General features: G+C 34.7%; 1 protein-coding gene across 1 annotated transcript; it reads left to right on the top strand.

The window, feature by feature from the left end:
- The first annotated feature begins 5,517 nt into the window (after positions 1-5,517).
- On the top strand, positions 5,518-17,331 carry LOC100370667 (methylated amino-acid transporter SLC25A45-like). Its single transcript, XM_002736777.3, has 5 exons — positions 5,518-5,658; positions 6,273-6,316; positions 12,668-12,751; positions 14,679-14,925; positions 16,761-17,331. The coding sequence occupies exons 1-5, from the start codon at positions 5,616-5,618 to the stop codon at positions 17,264-17,266; spliced, it is 924 nt and encodes a 307-aa protein (XP_002736823.1). The 5' UTR covers positions 5,518-5,615; the 3' UTR covers positions 17,267-17,331.
- The last annotated feature ends 885 nt before the right edge of the window (positions 17,332-18,216 follow it).

The raw sequence follows: 18,216 nt of genomic DNA, 5'->3' as shown, positions 1-18,216 counted from the left end.
AGCGTTTGATAATCTCGCTGAAATCAAGTTCATTCCAGACCACAACATTACTGAACGATGTTCTAAAGTTTTAATTCTCAGTGGAAATGTTTAGAAGATGTACAGTGATTTATTAACGATTTTCATTTCCGTCCTTGCAAAACTAATCCTGGTCTGCAATTAGTGTATTTGTCTTATCACATAATAGCATGTTTGCGCATTACGTGTTTTCTGCAGTTCGTTGTAATATCCGTTATCAACTTCGAAGTTTTGTAAGGGGCGCCCTCTGTTGATGAGCATAAACTCAGTTGTCTATAGAGGGCGTAATCCCCACTAATACCAGTCTACTAAAATGCGTACATGAAGTTGATTGCACTAAAATATATATATACAGTGTATCAAGCTATCATTAAATTATTAAATGAAGCCACTGCGTGATTAACTCGGTATTCGCATCTCACCTATGTGGACAATACTCTCTCTAGCTAAGCTTGTATGTAAGGGTCATGCAGACAGATTCCGGTACTTTGTTTAGTCATATACAGGGTCATATGCGGGAAAATAATTGAGGCCATGAATCCTATTTTTTTAGATAAGTGTAATATTACTATACTATACGAAATTAACACAGAGACAATTAATACGCAGCTGGTTCAGATAATATGTTAGTGAATTACATTTATGAAAACTAAAAAAAGTTCACAGACGCCCAGCACCAAATGAATCTTTATTAAAAGTACAGTAGTCCACACTAAAGGTCAAATATTTTGTACAGTAAAAGTAAATGATTGATGGAGGGATATGCAAGAAGGTAAATTTTAGAGGAATCGTGGCAACTATTGCCATTCACCTATGAATGGATTATTACCTCCGATCACAATACTGTAAATACGTTATTTTTTTTATCAAATTCACTGGTAATTTTACATCTTGACGTGGATTTAATTTGGCTGATATATATTACCGCAACCTATAGACTTATTAATATGTTTTCAGTACTCAATTCAGTGTTTTAAAGTTACGAATCTGTAGATCGATATCAGAGTGGCGCCACCGAGGTATGCCAGAAGCGTCCTCTATGGGTGTCAAAATACTACTGTACACTACCACGCTGTCTCTTTATATATCTCGTTTATTTGCCGATACAATGAATTTGTGGAAACACGCATGACCAAATTTAAAAACAGCTAATTTAACGTGGAGGAAAATGTGCCACATCACTAAAAATTTCTTATTAGTATTTATTTTTATTATTATTTTTTTAATTCTAGTTTTGCCATGTGTGATTTAGTGTATCATGATGATACAGCCAAAACACAGTCAGCTTGGACGTTCAGTTGCGCGACATAAACGCAGCGAGTGCTACATTTCGAAAATAAAAATACAAAATAAACGCGCCGGCCACGCGCGTTGAAAATAAATAGAACGCGTTGTGAAACAGTCTCACCAGCCACTCACGCAATATAATTATGCTATTTTAAAACGCATTGTGCATCTGGGAAATCGATGAGTGAACTCGAGCAAAATTATGCTAGTGTGAGAATTCGCTATTACACTCCGTACTCCGCGGAGTACTCGCTAAAACATCGAGAAAATTTGCCATTTCAAAGGCCACCCCTTACAAATAATTGCCTGCGATTTTGTGAACATGACGTGCAAACAAGGATATAGCAAATTATCTTTTTTTCTGTAATATTCGTGTGTAATCAGTAATTATGAAAATAATTTATGGGTGCATATGGAATACATTTCGTTATGAATTATTCTTTTTTTTTCAGTTTTTTTTTCTCCCAAAAATCGAAATAATTTCACAATGTCAAGAACAAAAAGTAGTGCTCAACATTGTAAAATGTTGACTTCATGACACAGCAAACTCTGCTCATGACCGACCGGAGCCGTTGTCTTCGTTGAAAATTCGCCAATTCACCATAAACGTGGTTGTGAACTGTTTGGCTGATACTATATAGATACTAAGTATTTAATTCATATTCACTCCAATCATAGACCTTAAGGTAGAAGCCTACTCATAAATTTAAAAACCCAGAATTTATTCATTTTGCAATAAAATGTACTCCAAGGTAATATAAGGATATTGACCTAAAAAAAGTTGGGGGTCACCAGCCTTTTTTTCGAGAAATTGATGGTTGTATTTTAGTGGAAAGTCGCCATTTTGACACAATTATAACACTTTTACCACATGTTCCTATGGCAGAGATATTATGCAATATCTCAAAATCTAGTCTGGTGACACAGGGTGAAAAAATCATATATTGTTAATGATGGAGTACTTTTTGTTGTTCTGAATTATTTAAAAAATCTGGGTTTTAAAAAGTGTCAAAAAATGCAATTTTTCTTTAACATTGTGTTCTATGGAATTGTTCTAAAAATAGCAATTTTCAAGAAATATTAGGACACATTTCTCAAGCATAACTGTAACACACAAAATAATGCTATTTCATTGTACCATGGGACATTAGCTTCATGATTGTACACAATAAACTAATGAACATTGTCATGCGATTTATGACCAATTTTGACAAAACTTGTGAGTAGGCTTCTACCTTAAGGTCTGTTAAAAAAATCCGGGACAAGGATATGTCTGATGACAACTAATAATACGCAATTCTCCATGCAGTACTAGAAATTATTGCTTATACTAATCACGTTTTTATCGAAAAGTTACTCGCACGTGTAGTAGACGAACATAATAGTACTGTCGCATGTCCTTCGTCTTAGCCACATAACCGCCCCAGTTCGCTTCATGTATGTAACATCGAATATTTAGTTTGATGATTGATAAACTTATATTCACCGTTGCTTTCATGTTACGTTAATACAAACATGATTTAAACTTGTCCTTTCCGGTGTTTTTTTCTTAGCCGAAATATACAGAAATAGCACGTGCGTGCGCGTTTCCGTGAGTAAAAGAGGCAGGTGAGACTCCTTGCCGCAATGCGTTCTATTCATTTCCAGCGCGCGTGGTCGGCGTCTTTGATTGCGTTTATTTTGTTGTTTTATTCTCGAAATGTATCACTGGCTGTGTTTATTTTGTCATGTCTCACAACTGAACGTCCAAGCTGACTTTGTTTTGGCTGTATTCGAAAGAAAGGGATCGATTTTGCAACCAGTTTGCCTCATTTTTTAGTTGAATAGAAAAATCTAATAAATGTGTGTACAGACACCAAAATGGTATAAATTATATTTTGTCCAACTTCATTCTGTGTGTATGAATGTTTTTTTTTATATTTTATGAAACTTTTAAAGGTAAAGTTGACGGTGACACAATACAGAATCAACATCTATTAGGAACAAAACTGAAGCCCAATACCGTGTATTTCTGTCGACCGAAAGGAATCCACGTCAATTCACGCCCCTTCCCTCGCTTGCGTGAATGGTGGCGTAATCAGAGAGCACTGTGGACGCTCTAAACTAAAAACTCAGAGGATTGTGCATTACAAGAAACGTTTGTTGCTTGTACATGTATTTTATTCATGTATATCTGTATTATGAAATGTTACATTCGTTTTGATTTTTCACAGTGAATTTACATGCCTGTAGCCTCTCCGTTTTTTAGGATAATGTGCATCGTGATATAAAACAGGAGATCTATGTATTCATTGCATTTCTTGACGGTCATAACTTGAGTCCACCAGTAATCAATGCTGTCAACTAGCTCTTCTTTCGTCATTGGTTTACGTCGGGCGAGATATTTCTTCAGGTCGTGCCAGATGTCTTCATTCGGGTTAATATCGGGGCTCTCTGAAGGTGTCGGCCACCAGTTCACACCATAGTCTTTCATCCATCTAACAGTCGAGCATGATGTGTAGTTAGGGTCGTCGGGATTTTGCATCAGTCGGTGGTCGGTGATCATGTCTTGGTGCGCCAAGTACGGTAACAGGTGATCGTTCAGGATAGCCTGGTATCTTTCACTGTCCATTTCTTCGTTAAATATACATATCTTCGTCGCTCCTTTTCTTGAAATTCCAGTCCAAATCATAACCTGGAAAATAATTGGAAAGGGTGGAAGCATATACGTGATTCCGTGAATTCTAGACATCTCGACCCAAAAATTTCAGTAAAAATAACATGAAAAAAAAAAAAAAAAAAAAAAAAAAAAAAAAAAAAAAAAAAAAAAGATAATAATTTGAATACAAGGAATATGATACAATATGATAGTGATGGATGACAGAACAAAGAAAGTTGGGTTGAAATAAAATTGCATAGTTTCAAAACATCAGCCTGTAATCGTAACACACTACACTTACGCTAATTGGGTGAATCACTTCTGCTGGCCTTTTTATCTTCGTTGTCGACATATCGCTAGCCCATCTCATTTCTATTTTAGTTGCACCGGTAAATACCACATTTTCAAACTCCTCTTCGGCAATTATCATATGGGCACTCCACTTGAATCTCTTCGGTTTATTAACAGGTTTTACGAGATGAACATTACGGAATCTCACAACTCCCGATCTCACCCATCCCATTTTTACTTTCTCGCGATTGATGGTGGTAGAAGAAACTGCCACGCCAAATGTATTATACAGCTCATTCGCCAACTCGAGAGCGTTTATTTCGTTATCTTCTCGCATTCTGTTGTCGATATACGCTCGGTGTTCATCGTTTAAGAGAGTCGGTGTTGTTTTTTGACGCGGTGGGTCGAGTAAACTGTCATGTGCCCGGTAGCGGCGGAGGAAGGCGGCTACACTAAATCGTGTGGTCAGGGACACCGTCTACGTCGGTAAGTTCTCTAACTATGGCGACAGGACCTTTCCCCATGGCATCGAGCTGAACGATACGTCGTCGTACCTTTGGAGTTAGTCGGGTTAATTTAACGGGAAACATATCCAGAGAATTGTACTGAATTACACACACGTAAATTGATCGATAATAGCGGTAATGAGACGTGTAGTCGATTTCTCAGTTCGTCGGCAGGAGATCAGTACTCACTATCTTATCAAAGAAGAGAAGAATGTGTCGATTTCTCGGCACATCGCTGCCTTATTATGCACCAAATCACTAGCTGCGGTTCCGTAGCTCTTTGGTGCGACCTACAATCGAATTTCGCCCTAACAATTTCATTTGGACGTCTTTTTTTTAATTTTGTAGTTGTACGTCGAACCACCACGCTTTCTAGCATACTAAACTGGTCACCAAATTTAACAAGTGTCTGCACTTTTTTTTACACTGTACGACGGACGCACAGTCGGACTGTGGCCGGCGTGAGCGTTGTCAAGCACAAATGATACTGTAAAATACTTTATTTTCGCTGGAATTAATTTTCGCTGAAAAGACTTTTTGGGTGTTTTGTATGGAATTTATTTTCATTGAGAATTGATAAGATGAATGTAAAATATAGGAAAAAGGGTATATTTGCTGAATTATATTTTCACTAAATTATTTCTTCAGCGAAAATAGCGAAAATTAATTCCAAGCGAAAATAAAGTATTTTATTTACAGTAGCTTTCTAATGTATACAGCGCCATCAGTGGCTGTTCCCGGCTTCATTCAAGATGTGATAGCTACTTATCAGGAGGTCACGGGTGCAGAGAAATACAGCTATGATGCTGTAGTTGTCACTTCGTGTGTGTGTGCTCGGCGCTTTGCTATGGTATGACACGATCATAGCCTCAGGCATGGGGTTTCTTTGGGCCGATTTCATTGCGGGCCTGGTTGGAGGTAAGACTGACATATATTATTTTCCTCTATTCAATTTGACGAATGTCTGTTGTGGCTTTATGAGTTTATCCGTAGTGTGTGGCTTCGGGTCGTGATTTAGGCCGGCGTAGCACAATCGCCGGTCAAAATCGTACTGTTGCCCGTGCGTAATCTCGCCCACACATTACCACTGCCGCCCGGTTCCAACCGTCATAACATACCTGTAACCATGGAGGTATATCTCTTTTTTTACCTCCATGCTGTAACGTACATCAATATTTCCATGTACACGCGGTGCACAGTGGGCTTGTTAACTCACATCGAGAGTAAAACACAGAACCGGACCCGGAATCTGTGGAACAACTCAATTAAATTGCAATTCCATAAAGAAATTTATTTTCAACTTAGTCAAATTCATTTAATTGCAATGCAACTTAATTACTAATTAAATCGACTCAATTAAAATTACAATATGAATGCAATTTAATTAGTAATCTGCATCTTGTTACAAAAGGTGTGAGGATGATGCAACTCAGGTGATGAAAGATTCACAAAATTATCAAAAAGATACACTAATAAAAATGCCTAATAACGTTTGGTTTATTCATTATGGTTTATTTTAACTATCTCCACAGGTGGGTCAGGTATAATTGTAGGACACCCATTGGACACCATCAAGGTTTGGTACATTTCAATACATCATGTGTGTGTTAAAGCGGGAGGGTCGTCACCTGCGCAGACACTGAATTGAGTCCCAAGCGACGATAACAACACACGCTAAAAAGCAAAGACTCATGGGTAGACGCTTGTTTGTAAACAATGACACGCTATGGCCATCTGACGCATGCGCAGGTGACTACTCCCCCGCTTTAAATTCACAAAACCCAATCTCTTCCAAAAAACTCAACTCATAATCAAGCTCAAACCACTTCGTTCATCATAATTCTAAAATTTATATAGTTTCATAATTTGCATGATTTTATTTGAATATATGATTGTATTAGTTTTCTTGATTTATTCTGGCTTTCCACTTGATCTTTGACACTGTATAATGTACCATGAGTTATTATGATTTGGAACTCCAAACTTGGCACAAAGTCAGGTAAGTATGTTTATATTTATAAACATACTGATAACAATTTATGATAAACCTAAGACACTACAAAGAAAATATATTTTTTTATTTGTCTACTGTTTTTATTTGAAATGAGTATGATTCAAATCTGAACGGAACAATTGGATCGTATTTGCAAGCACATCTTTCTATTCTGAGCAGTGTTCAGACATAAATTACACTGTATAGACGTTTCAGTTTATAAATACATGTATGTACCTGTATCTTTATAAATACCACTTCATAATATCAAAAAATATAGATATTTAAATACTTATGCAAATATATGTGAAAGAACTGGTGAGGTTTAGTCTCGGACTGTTTCTAATAATGTTGATTTTTTGCAAAGCATGTATTACATGTGTGGAATACCTACCTCAAAACGCGTGCGTTTTTGGAACGTTTTCTCTGTGTTTCGCACATTGCATCATGGGAAAAGGTAGTTGATATTTGCATAACTCAAGCAAAGAACTGATCAATGTTCTTCCGAGTGTGCTTTCATCAGGTATCAATTTGTAAGAGATTGTCCAAAAATATGTTGAAATATTTGAGTAAGTTCAAATGTCAATCTTATAACTTACGGTAGATAGAGTTTCACTCGGCTTAGTCGCTGACAAACGTGAAATCAAAAATATTCTCACCATAGTATTAAGACATAATAATAGATTTTAAGTGAAAAATATGCTGAATAAAAAATATATTTTCAAGGAAAAATAGCAGTTTATATGAACAAATACTGTAAAAAATGTTAAAAAAGCGACATACTTTTTTAGCAAATTGTGGTAAAATGATGTAATAGCGAAATGTTGATTTGTCTTTGTTGATTTCCTGTTTTCACAATACTTGTCTGTCGTCTGCCAAAACAAAAAACAAAGAAAAACTGTCAAGTGTAACAAGGAAGCGCTCCAGATTATTACGTTTCTGTGTTGTTTACAGAGTCTGTGTGTGGGGAAAAGGATGTTGTTTGGCCGCCATTTTGAATTTATAATGTCATTAGCGACATCTTAAATTAGCGAATTAGTTCTCTCGCTAAATTCGCTGAAAAGACATGCTCGCGAAAAAGACATGTTTTACAGTAGCTCCTATTTAAGATTCTTGGGCGAATGAGGGTAGTAAGAGTTGTATTTCTAACATTAGTGGTATGTTTTGAGGTTTAATTTATTGGCCAACCAGTATTCCATACATTTTAATGAGTTGGACATGACACATTTAACGTCAAAAAGACGTGGAATACTGCATTTCTATAATTTTATTAGGTGAAAATACACAACACACAAAATGACAGACATGACTCTACTTCTATGATGGCTGATATGATGGTTCATTGCATTTTATTTTGCCGTTCATCACAAAACATTGTGCACTATGCATGCGTTGTACTGTAGAACACAAAACGTGTCAATCCCAGAAGTTTGAAAGTCCTGTGGTTACTGCCGAATGAAGCAGAGTATTCTAGGTACTGAAAATTGACACATCCATGGATTTTATGAGATAATGAGATGTTTATTGCATATTATCATAACAAAGTGTTGCATATTCTTATCTTATAAATCCTCAGAATTTTGACACATTCTAAGTATAGGTAGTTTGTGTATTGAATCTGACAGACGTAACGAGTGAGCTCTACTGACTCCACTGTAGGAATAATAATAGTTTTGAAGATGAATTTCATTTTTGTGTTATTTGTCCAATTTATTTATTACATTCCTGAAATACTATAATGCAAATTTATTTTATTGCATTCACAATGGTATTGGGCAACTTGTCCAAATTCTGTGGACTGTGACTCCCTAGGATCTCAGTGAAAGTCGCTGCGATTCTCCAGGATCCCACTGAAAGCTGTTATAACTCCCTAGGTTCCTAGTGAAAGTTGATATGACTCCCTAGGATCCCAGTGACTGTCTAAAACCCTATTGAAAATCACTATGACTCCCTAAAACCCTATTGGATGTCACTATGACTTGCTAGGACTCATATAAATGTCACTGTGACTCACTAGAACCTTAGTGAAAATTGCTGTGACTTACTAGGACCCCAGTGAAAGTCATCAGTACTACCTAGGTCCACAGTAGAAGTCACTGTGACTCACTAGAACCTTAGTGAAAATTGCTGTGACTTGCTAGGACCCCGGTGAAAGTCATCAGTACTACCTAGGTCCACAGTAGAAGTCACTGTGACTCACTAGAACCTTAGTGAAAATTGCTGTGACTTGCTAGGACCCCAGTGAAAGTCATCAGTACTACCTAGGTCCACAGTAGAAGTCACTGTGACTCACTAGAACCTTAGTGAAAATTGATGTGACTTGCTAGAACCCCAGTGAAAGTCATCAGTACTACCTAGGTCCACAGTAGAAGTCACTGTGACTCACTGTCTTAATGATTCCAAATAATTGTTTACTGTTGCAAGATTTACAAAAAAATGGTCTCTAATGCTAAATAAAACTGTGTATTATTTATTTTGAATAATAAACCCCCAGCAACATATTGAGAACTTGGTCTGAGCCACCATGGCCCCAGAACATGGATGTGCATATAGTTGTATGCTGAAACATGCAGGCGACACACTCAATGTATTGATATATACAACTTGCTTTGTTTGAGTATGTTTGTATTAATATGATTTTATCACAAACTTGAGACAATACCATGATATATAGTTGCATGTTTTTCCATTACCGTATTTGATGTCAAAATTATATGCAGATTCAGGTCTGATGGAATACAATCAAGTACTATAAAATGACTAATTTTCACTGGGTTTAAATTTCATTGATTTAGCATTTCAGGCATATTCAGTGGGTTTTACATTCACGGTTTTATCATTTAGATAATGTGTTCCATGCTCAATTTTACATATTCACTGGGTTTTAATTTAGCGCATTTTCCAGTCAGCGAAATAAGGAAAATTAAAACCCAGTAATACTTCATTGTCTGATAAGGTATAACAATAACAGTGTTCAAATATAGGCAGTGGTGTGTTATATTAGGTTATCAGACAATTCTTCTCAATTTATGAAGGACGGGTTTGAATTTTTTAGGAAAAATTCCAAAATTTTCATCTTATCTTTGTTTTTTGTCTTCACAAATTTTGCCCACTGATTTCGCTTGAACAGATATATATTGTTGTATTGTTAACGAATTCTAATATTACTGTAAAGGGGTTAATTATTCACTGGGTTTTAATTTTGCTTATTTCGCTGACTGGAAAATGCGCTAAATTAAAACCCAGTGAATATGTAAAATTTAGCATAGAACACATTATCTAAATGACGAAACCGTGAATTTAAAACCCTCTGAATATGCCTGAAATGGTAAATCAGTGAAATTTAAACCCAGTGAAAATTAGTCATTTTACAGTATTAAACATTTTGTTTTTTGTGTGTTGATATTTTTTTCCATGATATTCTATGGGTTCAAGTGATTCCACATATAAAATTGTTATTTTTGTTATTGGTGTAATTATACTATAATTATACATGACATGTGTGTTTACAATACAGTGTTCTAATTTGGTAAAGATTTACGGAAATCACCAATTTAGATGAAATTGGTAATATTTATATCTGTGTATAATATTGTTAGGATTTGAAGATAATGATTATGCTCTATTGGGATTTAAGTAGGAGGTGTGAATACCGAGGATTGTGAATAGAATAAATTGAGTTGTTCTGTTCAGGTGTGCTTAAAGTGAGTGTCCCCACTATGTATTCAGATACTGCAGTCATCACAAAAGGTTTTATATTTATGGCTAATATACTGTGGATAATATATGATATTTCCTTGATGTGAAGTGCTATTGATATTTGTGATACAGCCGACCTGAATCTCCTGGTGGTTTTATTACCAAAAATAGCACTAAAAAAGGGAAAAAATTACATTGCTGCTAGTAATGTTGTTCAGATGATTATTAAATTACGTACAGAAAGCCTACAAAATAAGAAAAGAAAAGGTGAAAATCAATTAATGTGTTGTTGTGCTATATTTTCAGTGTGATTTAGTTGTTTATTTGAAATCCATTATTGTATTGTACAGCAATTACCAAAACTAAAATGTCAGATTTCATCAAGGATGTAATAAAGCATTATTCTATTCTATTCTATTCTATTCTATTCTATTCTATTCTATTCTATTCTATTCTATTTTAACAATTTCAGAACATATTTTTCAAGTAGCTTTAACCATACTAGAATGTCAGTGATGTCAATATGATGAAATTTTATTGCAGGAATGCCATAAAATCATCTAATAACGATAATTTCTGGCAGCAAAATTAAGTGGTTTACGATATTTGTGTTTCTAGTTTTTGCACGCATCAGTTAAAACGTGCTTGTTACAGCTTATTTTTTGTCCGAAGTAAAAAGGACAAATTTTCACAGAAAATGATAATAAAAGCACACATCTAAGAATAAAAATAAAAAAGCTGTGATTTTAGAATAAAAATTTACCAAATTTGTTTCTCTTTGCCAAATTCAACAATTGCAAACTTAACAAATTTGATACAGGTGAAGTTGAGTTAGCCTGAAATCCAGACATTTTGTGTACACTCAAGAATGGTCTGGTGAACCACTATGTAACTACGTAGTCGGCACAGAATTCTGTGTCATCATTGATTGGCTGTCTCAGTACATTCCTGTGGGAATGCGCATGTGAAGGCTGTCCCATATGTAAGGCCCACCCACAGCACTCCAGAATGATTCACTAGTCAGTATATTATTGTTTTTGTCAAAATAGTACGATCTCACAAGTAGAACAAAGTTTGAAATCAGTTTTGTTGACCTAAATGATTATGTGCACTGCTAGTTTAACAGTAAACATAAAGCTGGATTGCCCAGTGAAATTGTAACTTTTAAATCATTATCATTATTTTAAATATCATTATCAGTTGGTATAGTCATTTCTTAGTCATGCTTTGACTGATTACTATCAAACTTGGTACACAATTAATTCCGAAGCATTTATCGAATATGACTGACTGATTTTCCCAAATGCTGTAGTTTGAATTGTTCTCCACCTTAAATAGTCAGATTTCAATAACACTATGTATGATGATGATATTGAATCCTGGGTTGCATATTTATGTTATTATTTCCTATCATCTAATACATTATGGCTAACTGGCAGCCATTTTGTTCTGTTTTGTTTTCACTATGTTCATATTGTTTTTCCTGTACTGGTATATAATAAGATGTGATATACGTGTTCAGTAAACAAACAAACAAAGAAAACATTGTATGATAGTGTGATACATAAATCTATGTTTTGTGGCCCAATCAAATTAGTCTAACTGACAAACATGTAAATCCTAATGCTGTATTTGCCCTGTATAGAAGTGTGTTGCAGTAGCAGAATAGAACACAAGTTGCGTTCACGTAAAGCTAGTTAGTACAGACTAAGAGGTAAAGCATTAGCCTGTGCTAGAAAAACATGCATGAACACTTAGCATTGGCTAAAAAACGATAAATACAGAATAAATCTGATTTGTTTGAAGGCCTGTAGCACGGGTTAACAAGGTACTAGTATTGTTTTATAACCACAGAAATATCATGTTATTGTACTGAGTAATCATATAGTTAAAAGGACTGAACATTTGTATATTCTTAACAAGTTTTGGTGTTTCTTATTTTGTGCTAACCACTTTTTCCTCCCATTTGTGAATACAATTGGATCAAGCAAATATGCAAACGTATATTTTAGCTTAAATCTTAGCCCATACTTGGTGTACCATGAACACGACTACTATAAACCAAAAATGGAATTTATTGTATGCTAGATCATTAAAATATGACTTAGTTTGAGTAAAGACAATTAATATGGTAAACAAACTTGCTTGCAACTGTTTCTGAGAGTTCAAAAAACTTGCCCTGATGACAGTGCATATAATTTACACTAATTTGTTCTCATGTTTTTGTTCTGGCAGGTGAGATTGCAAGCACAGAGTGTCGCTACGATTAAGTACAATGGCGTTTTAGACTGTATTGTTAAAACTTTCAAGCGTGAAAGTGTAAGTATATTGTCTGAAGTCTTTGTTAAATGTCATCACATTCATCATTGCGATAGTGTGATTATCATTTTTTATTTAGTTAAGAGAGTTTATTGTGTGTTTTTGTTCATTATTTCCAAATTTTACTATTTCATGAAACAATGTTGTCTGATTGTATCTCAAATATAAATATATATTTATATACTCATCCAAACTGAGGCAGTTCATGAAGTGTATGAATTGAATATTTTATTTATTTATTTTATTTATTTATTTTATTTATTTATTTATTTATTTATTTATTTATTTATTTATTTATTTATTTATTTATTTATTTATTTATTTATTTATTTATTTATTTATTTATTTATTTATTTATTTATTTATTTATTCAACACTAAAACGAACTACAGTGAGTTGTTCTATGGTCATATAACAACAAAATAAAGATACAATAAAATAAAATAAAATAAAATAGTATAAGATTAAATAAACTAAACTAAACTATACTAAGATACAGTAAAGTTAATCAACTACACAAAATGCTAAATAAAGCTAAATAATATTACAAACATGCAAAGGATCATAATAAACTTATACGGTACAATACAATATACTAGCTAATATTGTTGAGGTAAAAAAAAAAATCACATTAGAGTCATAATTATGGTGGAAAGAATATTTTTAGTTTAATTTTGGTGGAGTTGCTCACATCTCATTTGCATACATTTTTGTATATATTGTGCAGTTCTTATTCCTGAACAATATTTCATAATTGCCTCGAATTTTTCCTGTTCCTTTAACTTATTAAAATTTAGTATAATTTTCCTACAGTACTTGAATAATTCAATTCTGTGTGTATTGTACAGACTGCAGTCTATAAGGAAATGTATCTCATCTTCAATCTGCTTTTTATCACAGTATTTACAGACCCTTTCATTCCTTGGAGTTTTGCAATGCCTGCCAGTTTCAATATGAAGTTTGTGATCAGAGATTCTGAACTGGCATAGGGCGTGTCTCAGTTTGATATTATTCATTGTTGTTAAATATTTTTCCATTTTAAACTGTGTTTTGAATGTTCTATAGTTTGTCAATTTGTTTGTTCCACCATTTGCTCTGTTGTCATCAAATAGAGCTTCTTTCCATTTTATCATATAATTCTCTTTCAGTAAAGCAGAGAGATAGTCTTGGTTTGAAGTGGTTTCCTCTTTTTTATTTGTTGTTTTATTGCATTATTAAGATTGTTGTCACTGATTATTTTGTCGACATTTTTTGTCCACCCAGTTTTTACTGTATTGACCTCATCAAAGGTGCTTTTTATTAACTTGGGCATCTCTGGGAGTTTTGATCTGAACCAGAATTTAATTATTTGTGTGTTAATTTTTGATATGGAATAGGCTTACATTGAAGATAACAAATATTATTATACATACATGTATGTCATCGTAATGCCATAAGTTACAGCATGCCGTAATTTTCTGGCATTTACGGGGTATTTTCATCCTACCATATTAGTTTATGCGAATTCCAAATATGGAATGATTACACACGTAAGCGTCCTCTAATAATAAAATAAACATGGCTGCCACCTGAGTTTGACAGGACTCCACATAAAGAAGTTCACTGATTCTGTTCTAAACTTTTTGGATTTCAGCATTCCCATGGTGTATCCTTGGAAGGAAAAGATGTATAATAATAAAGTTATTACGAGGATACCCCAACGTATGCACTCGGACAGTACGCTGCGCATCGACCTCCGCTGCACATCGGTCGATACTCCAGCTGTACTGTCTTCGTGCATACTTTGAAGTATTCTCGTAATAACTTCATAGTATTTCACAATTTGTGGTCTTGTATTTTACCAAGAAGATTGAAAAATCATAAATCCAATGTATAAGAACTTTGTATGTGTTTTTTTCTCACTATTATGCATATATATTTTTTTCAGATTTTTGGTTTTTATAAAGGGATGGCATTTCCCTTGGCAACCATCTCAGTACAAAATGCTCTTGTCTTTGGTGTCTATGGCAACACTCTTCACCAACTTTCCAAGTGGCGTTATGGTGATCCAAACAAAGCTTCCAGTAATAGCGACATATTGATAGCTGGATGTGTTGGTGGCTTTGTTCAGTTGTCCCTGGCTTGTCCAGTTGACTTGGTGAAAATCAGACTTCAAATGCAAATGGAAAAAAGAGGTAATATTGAAAACAGTGTTTATGATGCAGAGGAGGGAGAGGAGTGGAATAAATTGTGGGAAAAAAACGAAAATGAAATGTGTTTTAGACAAACGTGGATGCATCTACAGTAGTTAACCATTGAACATACAATAGCACATGTGCTATCACAATAGCGTGATCAGTCTGGGCTTGTGAAGAGTTGGGAAATGGTGAATATAGGGTTCCATCAAGGATTTTTAAGAAAAAGGTATAAAATTAGTGAGTCAGTGAAAGATTTTGCTTCTCGTCCTAGGGACATGCGCCCTCTATTGGTAATTTGTGTGTAACATGATGGGTGTGTTTGAGACGCTGCACATGATTGGATAAAGGTAACGTTGTGTTCTGTAAAGTATCTGATTTTTAATTTTTGAGTTGTGGGTGTTAAAAATATATATATAATTTAATATTTGATAAAGGAATTCTCCAAAATAGCGTTTCTGTTATGGTTATAGCATTCTAACTTTTTCTTGTAGTTTGAATAGGTTTTAAAGAATGTGCAAGTAGTCATTGTGAATTTGGTATACAGTCAATATGCTATCGTATTTATAACTGTAAATGTTCTGAATCTCTCATCAGTGGTGTTGATTTCAGTACTTATACCACTAATTAGATTTCCATAGAGAACAATGTTATTTTCCAAAATAACAGCTTACAAAGATTTTCTGAAACCATTATAAAATGTTTTAGATTTCTGGCCTGTTTTTCTGCTTGAATTGATAGAAATTGGGTATAAAACAAAACACAACAGTAACCTTTCTTTTTTCAAAAAAACAACCAGTTTTGTAGTGTTAAATCAACAGTCGCCTAGATCCACAAGGTCACCGTTATTTGTCAATAAACAAAGCTTCACACAGGAGTAATTGAAGTAAGTCCTTACATACACATTTCAGATAAAATTCCAAAAGAAAAAAGTTCATTTGATAACAACAACTGTATGGTTTGATTGAACTCTGATAGGCTAATTAACGATACGAGACATTAAGTTTGAAAAGTCTAATAAAGTTCTTGAATATGATACAATATCATTAGACAAGTAATTCCCCATACAAGGAAAATCCAAATAATTAAAATCTTTTGAGTAATTAATAAAAAGCTAAGAATAGATGGTGCCCTAAAGCTGAGAAATTAATTTAGGATTATCTCTAGTATACGTAGGATGATATCAGATTAGATATTATGCAATAAACAAAGGCTTGATTTTTAGATGCATTTCAGTAAAGTATTATAATGTTGGTGAGACCCCCCCCCCCAGAACTTCCAGGTTTGCTTTAAACCAACATGGGCACCCAACCGCATGTCCTATAAACGTTTTGAAAATCAGGTGTACTAGTTCACATTAGCCCAAATATGTGTGTAAAGTTTTGTAAGATTCCATTCTATAGTTTTTTTCAAACAAGACTATGGAAAAATCGACAGAAGAAGAAAATTAGAATGTTAACAAAAAGGCTTGGACCCTTTGTGAATGTTTCAAGATTTTTAACCATTTCATCACCAGTGCAGAAAGTGTAGAAAATTTGGGCGAGAAATTCTTGTGGTGAAAGGGTTAAGAGTAAGCTGCCCATGTACTGTAGAATACCTAATTTTCGCTATTTTCGCTGAAGGAATGATTCAGTGAAAATAAAATCCAGCGCATATACATTTTTTCCTATGATTTACATTCAACCTGTCAAAAATCAGTGAAAATAAATTCCATAGAAAACACTTAAAAAGTGTGTTCAGCGAAAATTAATTCCAGCTAAAATAAAGTATTCTACAGTATACAATTTTTGTGCAGGCTTACTAGTATTTGATTGATAAATGTCAATTTATTATAGAATCACTGCTTGATAAGAAGAAGATTCACTACAAGGGACCAGTAGATTGTCTCCGCAGTATTTGTAAAAGTGAGGGAATCCCTGGATGCTATCGAGGACTTACGATCATGCTAATGAGAGATGTTCCAGCCAATGGAATATACTTTCTGTCATATGAAGTACTCTGTCGTAAGCTGACTTCGAAAAGCGGTAAATCTCCGAGTCCATTTGTTGTACTGCTAGCAGGAGGATTGGCCGGCGCTTTATCCTGGGCTGCTATTAACCCATTGGACGTCATAAAGAGCAGATTGCAAGCTGATGGGGTCAAAGGTCATAAATATAATAGCATCTATCACTGTGTCGTTGATAGCTACAGGACATCTGGGTTGAGGGTGTTTTGGACAGGACTCACTATTAACTGTCTGCGTGGATTTCCAGTGAATGCTGTCACCTTTCTCGTTTATTCACTGATACTGAGAGAATTGGGAGGACAGAGTAGAGCAAGTGACACATTGTTGTCTGAATAATAATCTTAATTGTACATATGTCATTTATTGTATTTAAATAACGAATTCCAAGATTACGAGGACAAGATGTCTATTGTGAAGTCATCATTACTGAAGGGCAGTTGTTTTCATGCCTGTTTATATTACAGCAAGTCTCAGAAGTATTGGGACAGCCAATTTACAAACTCGCTAGCGAATTGGTTAACTGCTTGGGTTTTGGCTAAACAGTTGGCTTTCGAATCTCTCTGGCGCCGTCTTGTGATCACGCCCACTTAAGGCGAATCTATATAACAGTAGGGGATGATCGTCATACTTGAGGAGCTAATCAGCCACGGTTTTACAGTTGGGTGGCGATTTCGCTTTCAAATATACTAGGGAAAGTGTTCTATTTCTTTTGTATCCATGTAAAAATGACGAATGACTTTTTTAGTGGTCGGCTTAATTTTACCCCAACAGATCTTTTGTATGTGAAAGTTTATTTTCTCCCTGATTTGTAGGAAAATGCTTTTCAACTTGACTATTTACATTTTGTAGTTTCAAGCAGTGTTCAAGATGGCTACCCCAATATAATATCGGTGAAATAATCGCATTTATCATATTATCACTTGTACGCCAGCTGACTGTGGTTATTTCCAGGCTCAAATTACTCAGGGGAATCCAGACATGTACCGGGCTGCGTAAAAAGCATCTATTACCCCTACTGCAATATAGACTCACCCAGAGTGGACGCGATCACAAGTTGGCGCCAGCGAGATGCGAAAGCCAATCGTTTAGTCAAAACCCAAGCAGTTAGCCAATTCGCTAGCAAGTTTGCAAATTGGCTGCCCCAATATAGTAACAAACATTGTATTTTTACACATATTGAATATGTGGCCCATATCAAACACTATGTGAAATGGTGACAACCAATTTATATTCCATAGAATATGCTCTATTTGAAAATAGAATATATGGTTTCAATTCAATCATGG

Source organism: Saccoglossus kowalevskii, chromosome 16 (assembly GCF_978046115.1).
Source record: "Saccoglossus kowalevskii chromosome 16, keSacKowa6.1, whole genome shotgun sequence".
NCBI classification, from domain to species: domain Eukaryota; kingdom Metazoa; phylum Hemichordata; class Enteropneusta; family Harrimaniidae; genus Saccoglossus; species Saccoglossus kowalevskii.
The sequence above is the reverse complement of the archived record's forward strand: the minus strand, read 5'-3'. Positions and strand labels throughout refer to the sequence as shown.

Bases quoted from the DNA above. Each gene is read 5' to 3' on its own strand.
- LOC100370667 (XM_002736777.3), top strand. From the start codon at position 5,616: ATGGGGTTTCTTTGGGCCGATTTCATTGCGGGCCTGGTTGGAG. The intron at 5,659-6,272 runs GTAAGACTGACA...CTATCTCCACAG, and splicing joins CATTGCGGGCCTGGTTGGAG to GTGGGTCAGGTATAATTGTA. The intron at 14,926-16,760 runs GTAATATTGAAA...AATTTATTATAG, and splicing joins AATGCAAATGGAAAAAAGAG to AATCACTGCTTGATAAGAAG.